Here is a 16,466-nt window from a genome sequence, read left to right as displayed (position 1 = left end):
AGGACTTTTTCCCTTCCTATGGCTTGTATGACATTTCTTTCCTGGAGCTACTTCAATCTTTTTATTTAAGTGGATCCCAGAAGGCAGACCTACAATGCAGCAGAGGAGGACCAATAAAGCAATAAAAATATCCTGAAAACAGACCTTCCTACACACTATGTGATATAATCATAGTTATAAAAAACTTACTTGGCAGAAGGTCATCCCACTAAGCCACAGTGGCATCTCTGCACTCCAGCTTCCCTCCTGAGCCCTGTGCTCTGCTTCCAGCACTTTCCAGGGCTCCTGAAGCCATTCCTCCCTCTGATCCTTTATTTAAGCAGCAAGCCTTGAGGGGAGCTCTGGAAGAAGCTCCTGGCTCCTGCAGACCATCAGTTGTGCAGGGTCCTGTACTTGTCTCTAGAAATGAGGTGGGGGAAAAAATAGAAAAGGGATATAAGCTATCTGTAGGAAAGGGAGAAAAAACTGACTGCAGCCTATGCTGAAACAGAATTGTCTTGTCCTGACAATACATGAGTTTCCTGCCTAAAGTGAAACTAATTCAGCACAGATGAGCCTGACCCAAGCAGCACAGGGATGTCTCCCAGACTGTCTCCTGTCCCTCCCAACAGTTCTCCTGAGCAGTGGGAAGCCACTGGATCTGGTTTGCCCTCACTGTGGCCATTAACTGCACTTAGAACAGCATGGGTTCAGCCGTGCTTCCCAGGATGGCTGGAGGGAGGACACAGCAAGAGTGCAGGTTTTTATCAATTCACTTCTTTTGGGGCTCAGAATAATTTCCTGGCCCTACGAGCTTTTGGGAAGTTACTTCTCGTTATTCATGTGCCCCCACTGCAATTCTTCCTGGCAGCAGAGAGGGGGAGAGCAAGTGGAAAGGAACAAGGAGGGAGTAGGTGATGAGCTGAACCTTTAAGAGGATGCTCTTTCACTGCTTCCCACCCCAACCACGCACAGCTGGCACGGCAGCCGGCAGTGGAACCAGCAGAGCTCCCAGCACAAGCCCAGGACACCCACGTTTCACTTGCACATGTCATCTTGGAGTCTCTCCATCTCTGAACAGGGCCCCAGTTGCTTTTAAAGCTGTGCTTTTGTTTGTAAAAACCTACTCGTGTTTTGTGCATGAAACTAATCCAACCCTCAAAATAACTCTGGTTATTCAGCCAAAATTCTGTTCATGTTGGGGTGGTGAAAGTGGGCGTCAGCACAGTTCTGAGTGAGCCCTGCTGCACATATAGGCACAGAGAGCTTCAGGGGGTTGTGAGCATATTTCCTAATGGAATATAAACAAAAGTTCTTACCCATAAACATGGATCAGAGCACTAAAAGTTTTCCCTCTGAAAAGTCAGTACTGCTCCTTATCTGGAAACTTGCATAGTTTCTGCTTGCCAAAGTAAAATATGTCGTAGATTCATAAGACTGAGGAAATATATTCTGGTATTTCATGACCAGGGCCACTTGGCCCAGAGCAATCAGCTTGTTCAGATGTCTCAGGGATCCTTTATCTCTTGGTGAACCAAGCCTCTGTGTCTGCAGATCCCTGGTCCTACTGCAGGTTCATCAGCTGGGAATCACAGCCCTCTGCATTCTCACCCTCCCCTGTGTTGGCACAAACATCCAGCAGAAAACATGAGCTGTGCACACTGCATTCCTCCTCTGCTTCAGAGACTTACTTGGTTAATGTATTCATTAGGGATGATGTTTAACTCCCATCAAAGCTCTTCTGATGAAAACACTTAGCCACAGCTATCAGCAATCAGATAATCAGACTTTCTTCCAAATATGCAGAAAAGCTGACATCTCACAGGACACAGGAACTATCAAAGATGTTGGCCGGGCAAAGATAAAATTTCCACTTGTTTCAAGTGGTTCTGAGCACCTAAAACCCTTTTGCAAATCACAGTCATGCTGTCTCATGCTCAGCCAGGATTGCTGGGTGTCTTGTTGAATCTGCTGATTTCCATGTCACTAATGCAGTTTGATCAGTGCCCAGGCACAGCCATGGATGCTCATTTCCAGCTAGAATGAGAATAAACTGTCATTTTCTTTAATCTCAAAGGCTGAGAATTCTACAAGAGCATTTGTGTGTGTGTTACCACACTGAGTTACCACACTGAACTGAGCTCTCCTGGCTGAGTTTACAGACTAGCTATGGGTGATTACTGCTACACTTGGAGACTGCAATCACAAAACATTTCCCCCTGCTCCTGCACCCTCTGCTCTCTCCTGTTTGGGATGAAGTAGCTCCATACAGAGGGCTTGATCCCCATCCCAACTCTTGCACTGCCAGCAGGATTCTTCATGCAGCCAAGATGCGAAAGTGCTCCAGGTGAAAGCCACCCCTGGGTTTTGCTGTGCTGAAGTGGGTCCCCCCTCCTGGGGCACAGTGGGGTCTGTGAGTGCTGGTCACAGCAGCAAGGAAGAGGCCGTTCCAGGGAAGAGGAGCTGGAGGTGGCTGGATGTCCCTTCCTGCAGCACTGCCAGCCTCCAGGGACAGTGAAGCTGAGACACTGCTCTGTAAGGAGGAGCAATTCTGCTGCCTTCTGTCATCTTCCCTGCAGAAACAAAAAATAAGTGGTAGACAATACAAATGTGAAAAGTCATGTTATGCAGAAGTAGACACAAAGTTTTTGTGTAGGTGGTTAGGCCTTCGTTAAGTTTTCTGGCAGTAAATCATCATGGAGAAGATATATTACAGCTTTCTGCAGATTCAAGGAGATTATTTTCTGTGGAGCCACTTTTATGCAAGCTTGAGTTAAAAATGGAAAAACAAACAACCTGGTAGTTACTCAGAGGTATGGGAGGGAAACACAGTTCCCAAGGTCTTAGAAAAGGAGGCTGCTGTGAGAAGCCATCTGTTTACTGTGTCCTCAGCAGGACTGTGCAGAAATGTCCCCTTTAGGCAGTGCAGTTATTAACAAATGTAAAGAAGCAGTAAGTGAGTGGGGGAACGTGGTTTCAGTATTTTTTTCCTTTTATGGTAAAGCTGCCAACTTGCTGCTTCATTGTGATAAACCATCTGATTTTGTTTGTGATTAAGCAGAGCTAACTGGTCTATCAAGAACAGAGGGGCAGGAAATCTTACAGGCAAACTGGAGGTGTTTGGTGAAAAAGTAAGCAGATTCCAGAAAGAAAAAAAACAACTCTGCTGCATGTTTAGGAAAGCTGGTGAGGTTTATAATGTAAGTGAAGATCTCTATTAAAAATGGAGGAGAAAATTAAAAATAAATGTTTCAACATCTAATAGAGACATATAGGAGGTGGATGATACTCTTCCAGGTAGGGTCAAATTTTCTTAAAAGGCATTAACCAAAAAGATATTAGAATCTAGAAAACCTATTCTGTTGCTTTTTAAGCCCCAGGAATTATATTTAAGAAGTTTTATTTCCAAAGCTCTTTCTCTTCTGATAGACAGACCACATAAAGTTGCAGACTCACAAGTAGGTCACAGTCTTTTCTATACAGAATGAAATATTCCAGAACAGAAATAGGATTAAATGAGTGGAAGAGCCTTTGAAAGTAAATGAGGCCAGTATCTGCAGCTCAGGCCATTACAGAATAGGACTGCACTTCCTGATACCTTTCATCCTTAGGGGTGCAGTTAGAACTGATGCAGGAGACAGAAGAACGTCTGGAATTCCCCGTGTGAGTGTGCACAGCACAGTTTGCCAGCACGGCGTTTCTCCCATGATTAACCTATCCCTGAGGACATTTGGTGCCACTTCTGACCTTCCTCATCCTTCCTCTGCTCTTACACATCCCCAGGCTGCCCCTGCACACAAACCCCTGTGTGGGCCAGTGTGTGAGACACCTGCGGGAGCCTTCCCCTACTGAGGAGCAAAAGAAGGGCAGCAATGGGCAGCAAAGAGTAGTGAGAAAATACTTAGCTTGGAGACCAGCTTTTTCTGATGTTCCCTGAGCTCAGAAATTCCATTGGCAACTCAGTATCAAGAGTCACTTTTATTTTCTTTATGATATTTATGGGTTAGTGATGCAATATCAATATATGCCCATGGTTTCTATTTACCCAACAATGTATTTTAGCAGAAGTTCTTCCATGCTTTCACTTTTTTAACTTAAAAGAAAGCCTAGCTGATACCCTGCAGTGAAAAACAAACATAGCTCACAGCTCCTCTCCCCCCAAATGTTTATGTGGAAGAGTCCTGCAGTGCTGATTGCTGACAAATACCTCCAATAAAAATGAGCAATGAGTCATTTTGTACCAATTTACCAAACAAAGCAGTTAAGTGGCACCATTTTTTGTGTGGTGATCAATAAAGCAGTTAATGTTATAGCTATTGAGGAACTGGGAGTAAAACAGTTGTTTAATATCAATCCAGGCCATTGCAGAATCCTCTAAGGCTTTTCCCAGACTGGCTGTGGGCCAGGCAGCAGTTACAACTTGAGAGCTTAATCAATTGGTTTAAATAGGTTTAAATAATCTCATGGTATTTATGACATTCAGGGTCAGCAATAGGGGTGAACAACAAGACAGGTATTCCTGCAAGTGACCCCACACACTGAGCAAGAGGAGCTCATGTCTGAACCTCTGAGCAAAGCTTGGTGCTGGCTCTGCTTTGGGTAAATAATGCCAGACCATATAGAAGCACTGGATTCTGCCTAATTATCTGCCTCAAGCCTCAGATGTGTAAACTGAGCACACTTTTCAAAAATGCATTTGACCTGCCTGGGAATTATTTTCCTAAGTCAGAATATTTTTTTTACAGTCTGTAAAGGCAAACTGACAGTCTCAGTCAAAGAAGGACAAACTTCAGGGCTGGGGCTGATTGCTCAAGGCCTTGTTTAAGTCTGCTTCCAAGTATTTCCAGGGCTGGAAACACCACACCTCTCGGAAAGTTGCCCTGGTGTTTGTCAAGTGAAGGAAACAGGTGTGCTTTAGAATGGATCTCAGCAAACATGCTCATCATGCCTTTTGGCAGAAAAATCTGTTTAAAAGTTCTGAAGGTAGAGAGAAACTCCAACTCCAAATGAATAAGCAGGGAGGATTGCTCCAAGAGCAGGTCATGGAGATGGGCTGCAATCCTGACCCTTCCTGCAGCGTTACAGAACTCTGGACACTGGTGTGCTGAAACCTCTCACACGCCTCACCTAGCAGAAATGGAAATTTTGCTCCTCCTTTTTATAAATCTTGATCCAAAATGTGTTTGATGGTCTGTTCATCGTAAAAAAACATGAAGAATACTTACATATTGTTGACATGCTCTTGCATAATCTAAAGTATCTTGTTTTGTCTTACTCTTTGGAAGATCTCCCAAAGAAATTACTTGTTCTCTTGATAAAAGTTGTCTCTCAGTCTGAAATGAAAAACAGGCTAAATTATTCAGGTATTTGAACTGCTTTGCTTTCAAAAGTCAAAGCTTTGCATGACCAGCTTAAAACATTTTAGTTGTTGATGCCTTATCTGTCCAGACTTTGTTTCGAGTGGGCTGCTGGCCATAGTTCATAAGCATAGTAAAAACTTGAGTTTCAGGTTTGAAATTTTGTTATAATCTTCTTACAGAGAGCCTGATCTTTTTGCTGTCCTCATTACAGTTCATCTCTGATGGAATTTACAAAAAATATTTTTGACCTCTTAACCTTTTGTTCATTTTTTGTACAAAATATTTCCATTAGAGATGGTTATTTAAATTCAAGGGCAAATTAAATAAGATGTGAACCCAGTACTTTTTACTAATCATGGTTGGCCAGATTTTAGAAGGTCTAGGCTGTTCAATGTAAATCCTTATAAATATAAGTGCTTCTGTCAGAAAAGCCATTCTCCCTAATTAATGGATTCTTTTTTCTTTATTCACAGATAGAGAAGACCAGTCTATCCTGTGCACGTAAGTAAACTCATCTATTTTTGTACATCTCAATGTCACAATATCTTTATTCAAAATTGATTCAAATTCTGATGGAATGGACACATTCTCCTCACCTTCAGTAAGCTTGAACTCCAGTCCCAAACCTACTTCATTAGATAGACCTGTTCATAAGATAAAGAACAGGTATCAGTGTCACAGGAAATCTTTCATGCATAAAATTATTTCTTTAAATTGACTTTCTGAACTTGGAGATTTAACAGTTTACAGTGAACTACTAGGGAGTGTGGTTAGTGCTCCACAAAATCCTACTGGTTTTTCATTCCTGACTGTTTTGAAAAATCACTCAAAATGTTGAACTGAACAAGGATGTCCTGCTTGACCCTCAGTTTTAACTCTCTTTCCATCCTTCTGTTGCTTATTAGTTGATTTTATTTGCTTGAATGTCATCAAGAATGCTTTTGACAAAATTTTGTCTTTGTTAAATTTGGCGTTTTCCAGTTTTCCTGATAAAAAATTGGATCTGATTCTATGTAAATGCTAATACATTGGCAGAGCTGGCATGTGTATTATGTATAGCAGGTTCATGCAATGATGCTGTAATCTGTCAGGTTTAGGTTATCTGAGAAGATGTGGCTACTGGCTGAATGTAATATTTACCCTCAAAAAAGCACTGTAACTGATCACCAGCCATAACATTACTTTTGACGGCCACTGCTGACTGGAAAAAAATTATCACCAAATAAAAATTGTACCCTGTGTCTGGTACCACAAGGGCTACCATAGCTCTAACCTCTATTACAACAAGACTTCAATATTTGTAAGTATACCAATCAAAAATCTGCCCCCAAATGCATTAATACTAAAAGAAATCTAAAATTCTTGCAATGATGAAGTGAAAATTGACCATCACATTCTTCCCAGGATGAAACATGTCATGGTTATTAAGACTAATTTACAATATGCATTTCCTTCTTCTATTTTTATACTTTAGTTTATTTTTCCACTAGTAAATCTTCTTTTAACTTTGGAAAATTGGTACTTTCAAGAAAGGGACTTTCTTTTGCAAATCTATGTCTTTTAGTTAATGAAAATCCATTAAAGGATCCACTTCTTGCAGCTACCATTTATTGAAACTACCTGGCCTTCTCGGAAACCTAAAGTGTTTCACACCAGAAATACATAAAATAGAGAAAATTAAATGCCTTTTCCATCCAGTAATATATAAAGCAGAGAGAATGAAATGCCTTTCCCATTTTGAAAACAGCACAGCAAGTGGTTCCCCGAGATGGTTGGAGTAATTTCTGTGTGTTGGATGTGCATCATAACCCATAGCTTAAAACTGTCCTAACACATCTTCTAAAGCAAAAAGACTGGCCAAGCTAAAGCCAATGTACACAACTTCAACCACTACTGGTTTAACATTCTTGATTGCCTTATTTGTGCAGAAAGAAGAAAGTTCACTTGGCTTGCAGCTTGGCAGCTGTCAAGTGGAAGCAATTTGCAGTATTTTATAGAATTGTTAGAAATTATAAGAAATTATCTTCTGGCCTAAAATATGTAACAATAACTGAAGACCTTATGGCATTGATCTGCCAGGATTTTTTCTTGAAATAGCTACAGGCTTGAGCTTTCCAAGGCCTGGTACCTAAATTGTAAAAGAATAGCTGTAAGGATTCATATGCATCCCCTGAAATGCTCCTGGGACAAAGGCAGGGGAGCAGATCTGAGAACTGAGCCTGATTCTGTGTTTCTGACTATAAATATACCCATTCTCAGGACTTTACCCTCATTAAACCTATCCTCATGTGGTTAAGTACTGTTTGCATTCTTTTACAGTCCCTACATTTGTGTGACTAACCACGGTATGTTTAAAATCTCCATCCGTCTTCAATGCTCATGGGTTCCAGTGCTTCCTCAGAACTCCCTGTCTTTCCAGATTTCATTATTTTCTCTGCATTTCATTAATGCAGAATGCATTATGAACCACACTCATACTGCCTTTGGCCTCCTCTCCTCTGTGCACACACATCCTTTTGCTGTTAGCTCTTTCCCATGGGTAGCATCACTGAACATCCTCTGGTGTCATTCCCTGCCTGTTGCTCTCTGGCCCTTTACACTCAGCCTCAAAATCCCACATCTTATCATGCACATTTACAGCACAAAAAACTTTATACCGTGGCTATGTTTACTAATATATCTGTGGTTGCATTATCGTACCATAACACAACGTAGTATAACATATATAATATATACACAATACATAATATTTTACTAAAGGGATGAAACATGAAATCTTACTCTTTTATGTGTCTGAAACTTAGGACAAGTAAGAGTTTTCCACCCTTGTGTCTTGGTCTGTACTGTTCTGAGCAGCCTTCACTGCTCTGTCTGGCTGTAGGGATTTCCTGAATTCCTGCCTGTGCTTAGGCCTCCCCACTGTGCTCTCTCTCCTGTTTCACCTCTGAGCTGGCCACAGAATAGTCTGTACTCACTCTTAGTCCATACTGACCAGCACACAGATGTTGTTGAAGGAAAAGTCCCAAGAAATCTGACCAGGTACTCAGAGACCTGAGCAAGCTCAGTGCATCAGCAATGACTTGACCTAGGCCATGGCCAGTGACCAGACTTGGGACTTTTTAAGCTTCTTCCATGATAGTAGAGGCACAAACCCTCAAATGAGACTTCTGGCCTCTTGTTTGATTTCTAGAGACACAAGTGGATTCTCCTGGAGTTTTCAAAATGTTTTTTACTAAAAATTAACCATGAGAGTTTCAACAATTTCCTCATAAACCTGTCTGATCTTGGGGTTATCATATTTTAGCCATTTTCTGGAAAGAGAAGGTAGAGTATTTTCTGGAAAGCAAATGTGGCTTAGAGGACTGTACACACCTTTCAGTTTTTTAAAAAAGCTACCTTAAATGAAAGAGAAAATCTGATCAAAGTTCTGTGTGTTTGGGGTATTATGAAGCCCATGGAAACAAGTAATTGTGAAACACCTGTACCTATAATCAAGTACTTTTTCATTGCCTTTCTGGTTTTTAAAACACGCATTCAGTTTGAGTAGCTTCTAAAAAAACATGGAAGTAGCAAGGTCATAATTTGATATGGGAACAGACAAAATATTGAGTGGGGCAGTGCCCTTCCCTTTTCCCCTTCTTCCCCTCTCTCTCTCTGGACAAACCCTCCAGAGCCTCCCCCAGCCACGGGATTCCAGCCCATTTCCTTCCCTGACGCGCGTCAAGAAGCAAAATCACCCAGAACATCTCCAAACTGCAAAGCCCCATTAGTCAAGAGACTCCTCCACGAGAGAGCTGAACTCCTCTTTCCCAGCTCAGTAAATCTCCAAGGCTGGAGCTGGCAGTGGCTGCTGCTTGGCCCCTGTCCCACACAGATATCTGTGGAGCTCCAGCCCCAGGCAGAGCTGCTGACCCCGCTCCGAGTCCTTGGGGAATTGTTTTGTAAGTAAACCCATAGGATCAGTGGGCTGGCTTCTGAGAGAAGTCTCCAGTGGGGTACAGCTGATCTGGGACAAAGCTTTTCATGATGTTTGCACATCTCATACTGCAGGACAAAGGCTGCCAAGCCCTAATGTGATTTAGAGCACCTCGTTGAGTGCCCTGCGCACAGGGGCTTCCCACAGTGCCAGCACATTGGGATTAAGGGATGTGTGAACGGGCAATTCTTGTGGTTCATTGCTTACTGAACAAACGCTGAAAATAAATTCTGCTGTTGCTTTGCAGATGTTTCCAAAAGTGGAATTAAGCTAAGTCTCATATCATAATACTAACATGGAAAGCTTTCAAATTTTCAACAACAACAACAAAAGAAAATACACTTTTAAAACTCATTTTTCTCAGTTGTTCTCAAATGTACAAGTGTCCTAGTTACATTGCAGGCTCAACTCCAACAGTGGAGCCAACCTGCTAGTGTCACCTTGTTCTTCTTAGGAAACTTATTCTAGCTGGGATAATTTTCATTTAGGTGAAGGTAATGGAGTCATGGAGGATTTTGTAGCTCAAGAGGTACAAAAACTCTGTTATAGCTGAGCACTGTATATGTGAGTTTATGTGCTTCAAATCCCGTGCTGAGGTCCTAAAACAATGACTGGCAAGCAACAAGGGAAGGATAAATTGAAGTTATACCCCACATTGTGAGAGTGGTATTTTTGAGAGAGCAAGCCTGTTAGTCTAGTGGAGCCCTTTGGTCTGGGAAAGCCAAAGAGTTTCTTAGGAGGAAAACTTGCATAGGAAGTAGCTGAAGTACTACTGTTGGGCTGCTCAGAACTGTGCAACTTGCTTTTGATCTTCTTTTTTGCATTGGCCATCTGAGCTAGGTGCAAAGAACTGCAGGAAGAAAGACCCATCTTTAAAAATTCAGTCACTGAGTTCAAGAGAGAAAGCAGATTTTAAAACAGGTGGGATCTCTCATACCATCTCACAATGGAAGTTATTTCTACCCCCTCAGAAATGATAGTACTTCAAGGCAGATGCAGAGGGAAAACCTGTTCTGGATGACCAATTCTGTTACAACTCAATAGCTCTAGGAAGCTGTCCACCTGTGAACTAACATATTCACATGCTCTCCTCCTCTGGGTCTCCCTGGGTAAACTTATTGCTATTTAGAGGCATTGACCTGACCTAGCCATTCCTCCCCATTGGTACATTTACAAACATGGCATTTCATCACTGAGGGGAAATCAGACACCATATGGCTGTGATACATCCTTCAGAGTTTCAGGGCTACTAATGTTAAATGGATACTTGTTTGTCAGACCTGTCGTCATGCACGTTTATGACTGATCTGATATGTTGAAAATATCAGCTAGAGACATTATTCTTCATTACTTATTGACCTTGGAGACTTTCCTCCTAATTAACCTAAAGCAGAGTTCTGTGTGTTTTCTATTTCACACTGAGGAACTTTTTTATTGTCTATTTCAAAAGAAAGTTAAAGCCTCAAAATCTGTCTGCAGAAAACAAGAAAGCCCTCAGCCTGTGCCGAAGCAAAGAGTTAAGGAGCATTACAGTTTGATGGGATAATTACAAGTAAAATGATGCCATATATGGTAATACTCACAGGGATTTAGGGAAAAGCCAAAAGATGGGCACTGTTGCCCTGGGAGAAAGGAAATGCAATGATGATGTGATGAACTACAAATAACCCTTAATAAAATGGAATAGTTCAAAGCCCAGGGTTTGTTTGAAGAAAGTTGTTTTGGTTGTTTTTTTTCCAAAGAAACAAAGATGTAAGGTAGATTTATTTGAAAAGTTTGTATGCATAGGTCTTCAAATTGGTGTGCTTGGTTTGGAATTGTTCCCAGGACACTTAATTCTTATCAATAAAACATAGAAATGTTTTAGCACTGAACCCAGACAGAGATGAATCCAATCTCTAAACTGTGCAAATTAACTCAGGTCTTGTGAAAAGGAATCTATTAATCTCACTTATTTGTGGTTGAAATGCTAAAAGCCAGAAGAAACAGTTCTTATCATGTTGTACCTCAGGCAGGAATTGGTTCTGGTCTTCTAAGGTTTATATCAATGTCATTCTGTATTGAAAGTTCTGTCCAACACTTCTCCATATTTTTATGTCCATTTATCACTGGTCCTTTAGTAGGGAAAATTAATTCCTGCATTTCCTAATTAGGAAAAGAAGCAGAACTGCAGTGGATTCAGCTAAACAGTTTCAGACTCAAAAAAGCTGATAAATATCTCTGGGATTTTTGAATGTATTCTTCTTTTATTATTCTAAAATACATTTTATTATAGATCCAAAGAAAAAGAGGTCCAACTTAGATTGTTGCCCTCCTAACAGCACCAGCTCAGTTGAAAGACCTCATTTGTTACATCCACACCCACTTTGACTGCAAAGCAGGACAGTATAATAATATTTTTGTGCATGTAATCATCAGAACCAGAGGTATCTGAAAGGCATAAGATGATGCAATGTAGAGGAAATTGGCTGGAAATTTCTATTGAGAAAAGACTCTGTCAACCTGTAGTTTGAAAACCATTCTTACTTTAGGAGAGGGTTTAAGGGTTGTTAATAAACTTAATCTGGAAGTCTTCCAAGAGAGAAAAAGTTACCACTGCCTTCCTGCTTAGCAAGGGACACTGCATGGCAGAGCTGGGGTGCCAGTTCTGCTGCTCAGACAAATCCCCACCATGTCCTCAGGGACACCTCAGGCAGTTCCATTCCTGGTCCCACTGAATTCAAGGAGCATCTCAATACAAAATTCAGATGAGGCAGGATCAAGTCAGAGACTTTAATGCCAGAGTTTCAGAAGAGAAAACCATTGTATTACTGCTGATGTTTTCTTTTACTGCTGTATCACATCATAGTTAATGTTGTATTTTTCATCTTAAAATATAAGCAGACTCCCTGCCAACTCCACTTCTCATAAGTGTTCAGATGCTGCCAAAGCAAGATGAACTGCTCTTCAAAAATGCATCATGTTTTAGAATTCCCTTAAATGGCGCAATATGCACTCAAAATACTACGAGGACAGAGATATAACTCTGATAATGCATTCTTTGCAGGCTGAAGTCAGGTGCATTTGGGAGGTGCTGCTCTGGGATACATAAGAACCAAGCTGGGCAGGTTCCAGCCCTGTTTTTATACTCTATGTACATGGCAGAAGGACTCCACTGGTTACCTACCTTCTTTTGTGTTATTTTCTCTCCCCTCAGAGGTGAATCTGGTGCTGGCAAGACAGAGAACACCAAGAAGGTCATTCAGTACCTGGCTGTTGTCGCCTCATCACACAAGGGCAAGAAGGACACCAGTGTCACTGTAAGTGAGCTCCCCCATCCCCAGCTCTCCCCAGGCCTCTGGGGCTGTGCCTGGGTCACTCTGCAGCTCAGGGACTGGGGCTTGTCAAGCACTGGCATATTAAGTGTACACAATTACGTCACAGCCCTATGTTTATGGAAGAAAAAAATTGTTTGACACCATCTTAGGCATCAAATCAGAATGTACTGAGGGAGAACAGAAATATTCATAGTTTTCCATAGGCATAGCACCTATTTATATCCCAGTATGAAGGCCCTGAAGTCTGCAAGGGCTCAAGTCCTTGTTTTACCCTTGACCTCTGCCAGCTGAGAAGTTTGGGAAAGCCTGTAACAAACACATTGTCCAGCTGCATCACAAAAATGGATGCCAGCATTTAAACTTCCAAAGTTTTGATTGGATTTGTTAGTAAGTTTTCTTACCAACTAGCAAAGAGTCCCAGTATAAAACTTGTCTTTTTTTTTTACTGCTCTGTCAGAGGTAACAATTCTGAAAGGCACAATTTTTTCTAAGTGCTTTGTTCCTTCAAAATGTGAATAGTCTTGCCTGAGAGACTAAAGTTCATTTTCTTACTTTGAACCATATACCTGCCCAGTTCCTGGAGATCATTACCATGGCTGAGGCTCTCAGCTGTCTTTGCTCTTCTCAGTGATACAGCTCCAGGTCCTACATCATTTCCAGCCTTTCGATTGTAACTCAAAATTTCTGCAAAAAAAAAAAAGAAGCAATTCACTTTCATCACAAAACAGGCTTAATTCAGGACAACATTTCATTGTGTCACAAATACAAGATTGGGTACAAGATAAGTAATTAGTAGAGAAGTGGGAAATAATGTAAAATTCTCACAGCTGCCCCTGCCCATGTGTCAACAGAGCACAAGGTGCGCAGTGCTCCCTCTTCCACCACAGATAATTGGGTTTTTATGTACAGTGGATTCTAATTAGGAGTAGGGGAGGGAGTAGATGTCCTTTGAGTAGTATTATTTTCTAGAAATCTGTGATTTAATTTAGTGGAAACAGTACAAGACTAATGTTTAATATTTAAAGTTTATGCAAAAAAAAAAAAATCTTCCTATTGAGTCCCTGCTCAGTAGCTGAGGAAAATGAACTTGGGGTGCCAAGGCCATCCCTAACTGCAGACTGCTCTGGGGAATTATGTAAGCCTCAGGACCAAATGTGCTCTGAGACAGACCTGAAGGCAAATACCCATCAGAGAAGAGCTGAGAAAAAGTCTAATTTGTTCTATATCATGCTGACAAATAGTAATTCAGTGACTGGGACTACTGACACTGCAATTTCAGTCATTAAAATATAATGAATAACAAAATGCACCAGAGAAGAACTAGAGATATGTCATAAAAATATTTGCCCTTGTCTGGTCCTGAGAGACTCACCTGGGACTGGGTCCAAATCCCATCTCTTTACTTCAGGATTTTTATTTTCTTCAGTTAATGTGCTCCAAGTATGTTAATAGTATTTGTACCCTTGGTATGTCTGCAAAAAATTGTTCATATCTGTATTCCTGGTTTATTTGCATGGAAACTGTACTGGTTATTTTAATACAGGAAAAACAATAAAAATATCCGTCTAATGGAAATTATACTGACACTTGTTTTATACCATGTTATTCAACACAGCAAGGTCCATCTTTTGCCTACGTGAGTAACTTAGACTGTTTGGTGTGTGTTTAAGGCACTGAGTGTAGATCTGCATGCTATTGTTGCACCCCAAAAATTTAAGAGAGATTTTGTTGAAATATGTTGTATGATATGATAAAAAGCAACAATAGCACCAAATGCTCTCACGAATCAACCCTAACTGTGTCAGGCCCCATGGTAAAGAATGCGGTCTGACACAGGCAGGGTCATCTTTCAAATATCACTCTCTTCTATATCTCTGTGTGTGTTCAAATTGCCATAGTTTGAATTCAATTTCCCACAATCCTGGAAGAGCCACTCAGCCTGAAATTTAACAGTGTGTTTTCTCAATGAAATACCCAAACGCTTTCTGTGCTTCAGGTTGAAGTTTTTAGGACTGTTGTGAAATAATTGCTAAACCTCACGGTGTTTGATTTGTTTGGCTGCATGCTTTCCATTTGTTATTGCTTGGAATTTTCCATTTCCATGTAACTGTTGAGAATTGTTCACCACCACAAGAGTTAGCATGTTCTCAGCTTGCTGCTGTGGCGTGTGCCAGAGCCATTCCCACTGCAGCACCTGTCTGCAGGTGTGTTACAGGGCCCCCTCTCTGTGTGCCATACACATAGCAATGCTTTGGGAATACAGGCAGCTTTGCTGGCACATTCTTGGTGTTCCTGTGCCAGGCAAATGAGATTTATTTTCTTTCATGCAGTCTTTTTTGCCCCGTTCTGACTGCTGCCTCTCAGACTTCAGCTGTGACAGTGTAGGCCCCTTAGTTAATTTGGTACTTCCTTTGACAATCTCTCTGAAAATAAAAATTATTTCATGGTTGGCATGGGCAGCTCTGTAGAGTCTGGTGGACTTACAGCTGCACGAAGTGCTGGAGCCAAAGTTTTATCCCCAGCTCTATGGCATAGTTCAGTTCTCAGCAGAAGCAGGTGGTGTCTGTCTCATTTTAACAGACAAGGTTCTATTGTAGATGCCATAGATTCAAATGAAATACTGCCTTAATTTCTATTTAAAATTATTTAAATAATATCTTATTATCTATCAAGGACTTTTTCCTTTTCAGGGTAAGTTATTTGAAATAATTCATATTACTACAGAGTAATACTCAAAGAATAGTGTGGCAAAGTAAATGTGAATGTAAGTGATCTCATAGGATAGAGTTGAATGAAAAGTTTTGACAAGCTGTACACATATTCAAAGTATTTTTTCAACTTCATTGGTTTGCTTAGAAATAGGATTAGGTAAATATATAGAACTAAATGCATGCTTGTTTCATTGCATGATTTGTTTCCTTAGCAATTACTAACCACAATTAACAATATAATATGAAGATTGTGTGTTTGCATGAGAATTCATTATCCTAATTTGAAATAAATCAATGCAAACCCATATTTAACCTACATAGCCTTGCATGGATCATTATTAATAGACCTGATAAAATCTGCTTTGTAGCTTTGTGCTGCATTACATTAAAATTATTCTCAGCAAGTTATTCTAATTACATTGTCATTTGCTAGCAAAGGGTCTCAATAAACTAACTTGGAAAAGACATGCTAGAGGTTCCTTTAAGAATATCCCTCCAAAAAATTACATTAAACTGGAAAAAATAATTGACATTGAATGACCCTTTTTTAAGGAAGGCCAGTCGTGATGCTAAACAGATTAATAGAGTTTGATCTGTCATAGGCAACAAGGCTGGAAAAGGGTCATGTATACAGGGAAGCAGTTAATTACACAAATAGATAAATACAAAGTTTAATATATAATGAAAACAAATCCACATTAAATGCAGTATTCAACAAAAAAAAAAATTAGAGACTTAAATTAGATTTCACCTTTCTCTGCCATGTGCAAGTGTTAGTTTCAACTAAGTAATTACAAATTTTAGTGTTAACTGCTTCTGAATGAATTTTAGGGTGAGCTGGAAAAACAGCTTCTCCAGGCTAACCCTATTCTGGAAGCTTTTGGAAATGCCAAAACTGTGAAGAATGACAACTCCTCCAGATTTGTAAGTAGGAGAAATGCTGTGGTCTGTGGGTCCATGTGGGTCAACTTTAGCAGAGAGAGTTTCACAGATCCAACCCTGTTCCCTCACTGACCTTGTGGAAATCAAAGTGGAACAAAGATGTTGTCCTACCCCTGCTTCCAAAGCCTAGTCCAGTAGGGAGAGCCCCTTTCCCTCTAAGTGCCTGAACAGAATGTGGGGG

General features: G+C 40.7%; 1 protein-coding gene across 3 annotated transcripts in view; it reads left to right on the top strand.

Annotated features, from left to right (window-relative positions):
- The window catches only part of MYH11 (myosin heavy chain 11), a 54,266-nt gene that overhangs the window by 12,097 nt on the left and 25,703 nt on the right, over positions 1-16,466 (top strand). For 2 of the 3 annotated variants that reach the window (XM_064725651.1, XM_064725654.1), the window contains exons 4-7: positions 5,813-5,840; positions 12,512-12,614; positions 14,248-14,268; positions 16,175-16,267. In XM_064725651.1, the coding sequence (XP_064581721.1) occupies positions 5,813-5,840; positions 12,512-12,614; positions 14,248-14,268; positions 16,175-16,267 (245 nt within the window). The remainder of the gene's footprint in view (positions 1-5,812; positions 5,841-12,511; positions 12,615-14,247; positions 14,269-16,174; positions 16,268-16,466) is intronic. The other variant, XM_064725652.1, reaches the window with a different exon arrangement.

The sequence above is a fragment of the Zonotrichia leucophrys genome, chromosome 14 (genome assembly GCF_028769735.1).
Source record: "Zonotrichia leucophrys gambelii isolate GWCS_2022_RI chromosome 14, RI_Zleu_2.0, whole genome shotgun sequence".
In the NCBI taxonomy this organism is placed as follows: domain Eukaryota; kingdom Metazoa; phylum Chordata; class Aves; order Passeriformes; family Passerellidae; genus Zonotrichia; species Zonotrichia leucophrys.
Note: the sequence above shows the minus strand (reverse complement) of the source record. Positions and strands in the feature narration are given on the sequence as shown.